The sequence below is a fragment of the Pectinophora gossypiella genome, chromosome 25 (assembly GCF_024362695.1).
Source record: "Pectinophora gossypiella chromosome 25, ilPecGoss1.1, whole genome shotgun sequence".
Taxonomy (NCBI): Eukaryota; Metazoa; Arthropoda; class Insecta; order Lepidoptera; family Gelechiidae; genus Pectinophora; species Pectinophora gossypiella.
The window spans coordinates 6,258,290-6,264,874 of record NC_065428.1 but is presented as its reverse complement, the minus strand read 5'-3'; the positions used below and the strand labels follow the sequence as shown (position 1 = coordinate 6,264,874).

Sequence of the window (6,585 nt, the reverse complement as noted above, 5' to 3'; positions counted from 1 at the left end):
TTATTTTTAAACTATCTCCAATGAAAATAAAATTGTTAATAATGTTTTTTTTACTAATCATATCATTAACAAGCAGTGCGTTATCTACTTAAAAATAATTATTATTTATTTTCTGAAAACTTCTTTTTGCAACTACTACTGCATTCGCTTTTGAATCTGCTCTTCAGTCCGCTTCGGCAATTGTATTCCTTACATACGTCTTTGAGGGCATCTTTGCACGCTTTACTGCAATCTTTTGATGCTCCTTTGGTGCAAGAACTGCCGAATCTCAGTATATTTGGGGTTAAACGGCCATTGTTTGTATTAGTATCGAGAATCTGGTTGATACTAACAGAATATTTTCTGTGATCGTCGTCGCCGCGGTTGTGGTCGTCTTCTTCATCATCATCATCACTGTCGTCACTATCTTCATCAAACTCATCAGAGTCGTCATAAAAAGGCTCATCTGAACTTCTTCCTCTTTTAATTTTCATTGTTTCTGCTGATGACGAGGACGACGTATTATCATCAGAAGACGAAGATGACGTCGACGATGAAGATGATATTGTATCGTTGTCATCTGGTTTCCTCAAATGTGCTCGGTCCAACTCAGCATTTAACTTTTTCATAATCTCGATTTCGGTTTTTGAACCGTAAATGATATTATACAAGTTATTGAGGCTGATAGATTCATTTAAATTAATCTTCAGAGCCTGTTCGGATTGATCTACCAGAGCCTTAATTTCTTCATTTTCAAGAACACTATCAATAAGTTCCGGCTTCAGTCCCTATGAAATATAAATCATTGAAAAGAAGCAATTTATAAAATAAATACACTAAATATGCTTACTAATAATGTAACGTATTACTTACGTAAGAGATAAGATACATCTTTCTGAGACCATTTGATATTTCCGAACTTAGACTTGGTTCGACTTTATTTGATACTATCCGCAGACCTTTTGTGAAGTGGAATTGCTTTAATATAAGGACTTTATTAAAATATTATAAATTAAGCAATAACACAATAACAATCGAATTAAATATAAATATCAAATCCAAAGAAATACTTACCGAAAAAAATAATGTCATTGAAGCCAAATATGACAATACATTTAAATAATGCATGTTAAAAACCGATTCTTCACAAAACCTTATTATTCACATTATCTTGATAAGTAAAATATGAGGTAGGTAAATCACCTTACACAAACATCGACGAGAATGGATGCAAGTCGTTTCAGATAAGACTTGATTGAAAGCAATTTATTGTAAAGAAACATTAGAACATAATGGTTTAGGAATTCTTAGTTATTTTACGTATATGCGCACTGTCGACTAAGAATTCCGGCTAAAATAAAAGTAGGTAGATACTTTGGCAGGTAAGTATCAATGTAAAATGCACGTAGCATGAAGTAGGGGGCTATAATTTAAAAGTAAAATAGTATCGATCAACATCATTTTTTTAGATAATAGATTGCCCAGTAATTATAATTTCAGTTTGCTAGGCTCTTACTGGGACGTAGGATAAAAAAAATCGCTAAATTATAATCCGCCCGAATGAAATCAACGACGACGACGACGATGTGCAGGTAATGCGATGCATCTCGATTCGCTCGTGTTAAGAGATGTAGAAATAGGGACATTTGCAACTTGCTTCAATCTCAACTCTGTTTACTCACTCTCACTCTTCGGATATTAAACGGGAAAAGGTACTTACTCGCAAAATGATGGCGATGACACGTGACACGAGGCGCTTCAAATTTCAGATATTTTTTACACAAAATACATATTACATGCTGTGTGTTAGCTTGGTAAAAACAAACATCAAAAAAGAGAATAGTGAAGTAAAGGGAAATAACACAGACAAAATTTCAAAAGTACCCACTTACATAAATAATTATGGTGTCGATGTAACTACCCTCGCTACAATATTAACTTTCATAAAAAAACTTGCATCTACTTGTAACGCGACTTCCTGAGATGGATGTGATGATCAATCCGTATGGTGACAGGTGATTATATAATAATGATCATGTTAGGGTGGAGACAATAATTTGGGCGATTTTCATGACATGCTGGAAATGAAGATGAAAATGCAGAGAAATACATAAAGTAAGTACTTCGAAACAAAATATAATGAAGCCAATAAGGTCAAAGGATCACACATCACTAATTTAAGAGCCGCTCTTGACGGTGTAGCATTCCCTTCCATGCTACTTTTTAGGGAAAAATAGGGCAGCGGTTTCCCAAAGAATAGGCAATGAAAATACTAAGACTTGTTTTTATTAACGTAACGTAACATAATAATATATTAGATGGAATCATGGCAGCAAGAATTAAGGTCAATTATTTCCAAATTTCTTGTTGCATCTATGGCTGCATTCTATTTCAAATCTAGTGATCAAATCGTTACTGCATTTGTATTCATGGCAAACGTTTGAAAGAGCTTTCTTACAAGCTTTATTGCAGGCTTTCGAAGCACCTTTACTGCAAGATCCGGATACACTGCTTGTTCTTAATATACTTTTAGTTAGATGACCATAATTAGGTTCGTTATTCAAAAATTTGTTACTAGCATTAGAAAAATTTACATCACCATCTTCATTTTCTTCGTTATTATTAAGGACGTTTCTGTCAGCCTTTCCTGTTCTGAGTAATTCCTTCGAAGAAGATGTATGGTTTGTATTTAAAGTACTTGAGTCATGTAAGACATTTTTGTATCCCATAACATCAAGTCCTAATTGTGAACTTAATTTCCGCAATATCTCTTGTTCTTCGTGTGAATGATCGATAATGTCATACAGGTGATCAACGTTAGTGGAACTATTTAAATGGATCTTCTTGACTTGTTGAGATTCATTTATGAGAGATTTCACATCTTCGTTTTTGAGAATGTCTTCTATTTGGTGCTTGTCAAGTCCCTGAAAGAAGGAATGTTTATTCGTATGGCATATCGTAGTACCTATTTCTCTCTCTCTCTCTCTATTTAAGAGCTGCGCTCTTGTCGGTGGAGTAACCGCCATTCCTCTCTTCTTCCCGCCAAAACCTTCACCTCCCGATACGACACGACCTGCACCTTCTCTTTTATTTGTTTAACCAAACCTATTTAAGTTTCTATAGCGGTGAAGGAAAACCACTTTCTTGAGAAATGCGTTTCGGTGGTATGTGACTGAACCTGTAGGTATTGGGCTGGTTATCCCTTCGGGTTAGGTCAGACAAGTAGGTAGATGCTTCAGTAAAAAAACAGACCTGTCAAATCTTCCCTGTGAAAACGGGATAACGCTTGGAAGATGGATTGGATTGGGTATAATCTCAATTCAAAAAGTATATATATGCCTTCTAAATTACAAATAATTGTTATATCATATCGAGAAGTTTGGTAACATAAGGTGAGTACAGATGGACCCGGATTGGGCACAGCAATTTTAAAACAGACAGTTTCATATTCATACTACTTACGTAAACTACCTTTAAAAAACACTTCTCATAAAAAAAATGACTTAAGCATACACAAGTAACAAGGTAATTTGCAGCTACGAGACATTACAAGTCCTGAGATGGATATGATGAACCGCATGACACAGTTGATTAGTCCGAAATAATGGGCCACAATCCTCTCATGTTTGTGGACAACATTACTCACGTGAGAAATAATATAGACTTTCTTTGACCCACCAGAAGACGGTAAATCGCTGCTTGGCACCAGTTTATGCGATATTTCCACTAAACATTTAGACAGTTGGAAATTCTGTAACAGTAGGTAATTTTATTGAAAGGTATTTAGCTAAAAAAAAAGAAAATTAAGCTTAATAAACAAAGCGCATTAAATACAATTAAAATTAATCAACTTACCATTAAATATAATGCGATTAAAGAAACACAAGTTACATCATTTAGATAAAACATTTCACTAACATTATTCAACCTTCACTGGTTTATACTTCTAATTTTTAAATGTACTTATCTTTCATGTATGTGTACAATAAAACGAGAATTTATTATTTTCTTTGAGATAAAGTCTTTGATTGGAATGAAACATTGTTAGGTAATGTTACATAATGGAATGTAAAAGAAATTAGAATAACTATTAATTAAATAATATTCTTTATTATTCATTGTATTTTCAATATTTTCTTATCCTCCTAAGGCCCGGATTTCCAGACACAATAGTTAAACAATGGGATTAGTACTACTAGTAGGGCCGTGGGCCTTAGGAGGATAACTGAACTATAATTAGGTACTTAGGCAGGGTAGTTTTGAACGGTAGGTACACAAGGATGAACTAGGGGTTTAAAAAATTTAAAAGTAGGCATAACCAAGGGATTCCCAGATTTGCAATCACTTTGAAAAAAGTATAATATTACAAAATAACTTATATACCCAAATAAACTCTACACAACATAGGTTAGTTAGAGGTACATCTATCGCAAGATGAACTAAGTACCCACACCTCACCGAGCTTTCTGTTAGACCAACGTGATAGGTGGTGAGCTCCCTAGACACAAAAAATAAACACTATCCTGACTACATAACAAATCTGTTATTGAATATGTACAAAATGTCTAAGTTACGGTGTTTATCACCTTATACATATACAATTCTTACAACATTACTATTTAAATAGAATACTTAATTATGGGAATATTTATTTTTCCAACATTATTATATTATTGACAGATTTGTGCAAACGTTAAGTAACAATGATTCATTGATACATTGTTTTAAGTTTACGCGGTTATTATCATAATTAAAGCACATAATAACGGGTTCTTACCGCTTTTAAATGGGGATATGAGACTCCCAATATTTCAACACTGTTGCAAGTCCCGTGATCATGGCACTTGCAAGTGTCGAAATATCGGGGTCTCATATCCCCATTTAAATGCGGTAAGAAACCGTTATTATGTGCTTTAATAATGATTCATTGATATCAAAACTCCTATTATCAGTTAATACTTATCAAATGTTAATAGCTTAAAACATGTTGATATTTAATTATTGTAACAAAAATAAGTATATTTCTGCCAAACAGTTACAATAAGATTAGAAAATATAAATATGACATTCTGTACAAAAAGATATGATGCTTTTTGGACATCCTAATCAAATAAATTAGGCTTCAGTTCATTTCTATACAAACAATGTAGAATAAGGGGACGCCTTTGCCCAGCAGTGGGATCAAATAGGCCAGACAATTGACGTTAAACTGGATACTTGAACAAAAAGACAACTATCTTAAAAGTTAGCGTAACATCGGAACCTGATGTTAACCTTCTTTTCACATTAACAAATCCATCATCATACTCACAAATTATTCTCTAACATTAAAAAATAAGAGTTAAAATACTTAAGAACTTTGAGTTTACGTGGAGCTCTGTCTATAGTTCTTAGTGTCCAATATCTTTTTTCCACACATGGCACATATGCCCTTTTTATAAGCACATGCTTGGCAGTAGTGGGAGCCTACTTGATGGACCTTCGTTCGGCAGATCCTGGAAATATAAAAAAAAGTAAGTATGAAGGTAAATCGAACCTGGGACCATTAAAAATATATAATATCTTATTAATATAAACAACTGATTGATGGCTATCCAGAGAAATCTAGCAGTAAAAAATGTACTGTAGATTTATACAAGTGGAATAATACAATAAAATAACCACGTAAGTTTTAAAACGTAGAAAAGACCCATCATCATAAACAAATATATTTTCTAACCTCACTCATTACTAACTAATAAAAATACCTATCTCCATTCTCTACAACTTAAAAAGGAAGTTAATCAAAAAGTTATGATCTGATATTAAAAAATAGTAAACTTACTTGCACTCCTGAAACTTAGAAGTGTATGGATTGTATCGACCTTTTTTCGCAGTCAAAGCTTTGTTTTCACCAACTTTCCTGCCACCAGATTCCACTGTATTCCGCGCTCCAGTCTTCCAAGGGTCCGGAGTGATCACACGACCGAGCTTTTTCTCGCATTTGTCACAAACCATGTTATTTTTTGAACTTTACGATTATAATAAACAACAAAACAACAGGATAACCTCAAACTCATTTTTTTTTTTTTTGTTTAGGTTTTCCCCGAAGGGTAAGGCAAAGGGAACTATGCCCATACAGCCATGTCTTACGTATTTTTTTTCTTGATGAATGATGAAATGATGAAAGGTGATGATGATGAAACCTAAGCCCCCACCCTCGGAGTAGACTCCTACTCCGAACCCCAAACGAATTAACTCGAAAGTCCGCATAAACTTTCGAGTTATGAAGCGGCTTCCTGACACGAAGCGAAAATAGGCAGATACACTTTGTTTATTGAATACTCCAATATAATAACACTCGCGAATGTCTTCCGACTAACTTAATGCGATCATCAACCACAAAACACCACTTCGTATTAATTATTTAGATCATTCAATGAAGAAAGCAACTGTCCCGTTCCCGTTTCCCGCCAAAAAGCCGTGAAACGTCAAAATACAAACGTCAAAGCAAACTGTGTTGCTATTGTGAAATAACATAACGAAAAGTAATGTACCTAAGTATAGATAACGCTATTTTAATTATCTTTAAAAATAAGTAAATTAGGCTAATCTGCGGGTTTAGCA

General features: G+C 34.0%; 2 protein-coding genes and 1 long non-coding RNA gene across 3 annotated transcripts; all 3 read right to left on the bottom strand.

The window, feature by feature from the left end:
* Positions 1-101: 101 nt before the first annotated feature.
* Positions 102-1,222, bottom strand: LOC126378005 (uncharacterized). Its single transcript, XM_050026026.1, has 3 exons — positions 1,054-1,222; positions 853-971; positions 102-767 (listed from the first exon to the last, which is right to left on the bottom strand). Exons 2-3 carry the CDS (start codon positions 868-870, stop codon positions 102-104), a joined length of 684 nt encoding a protein of 227 aa, XP_049881983.1. The 5' UTR covers positions 871-971; positions 1,054-1,222.
* Positions 1,223-2,364: 1,142 nt separating this feature from the next.
* On the bottom strand, positions 2,365-3,942 carry LOC126378252 (uncharacterized). The gene is made up of 3 exons (XR_007568067.1): positions 3,835-3,942; positions 3,626-3,730; positions 2,365-2,903 (listed from the first exon to the last, which is right to left on the bottom strand). It is a non-coding gene; the product is annotated as an uncharacterized LOC126378252 (long non-coding RNA).
* Positions 3,943-4,069: 127 nt separating this feature from the next.
* LOC126378217 (cysteine-rich PDZ-binding protein) lies at positions 4,070-6,066 on the bottom strand. Its single transcript, XM_050026440.1, has 2 exons — positions 5,804-6,066; positions 4,070-5,474 (listed from the first exon to the last, which is right to left on the bottom strand). Exons 1-2 carry the CDS (start codon positions 5,974-5,976, stop codon positions 5,345-5,347), a joined length of 303 nt encoding a protein of 100 aa, XP_049882397.1. The 5' UTR covers positions 5,977-6,066; the 3' UTR covers positions 4,070-5,344.
* Between the last annotated feature and the right edge of the window lie 519 nt (positions 6,067-6,585).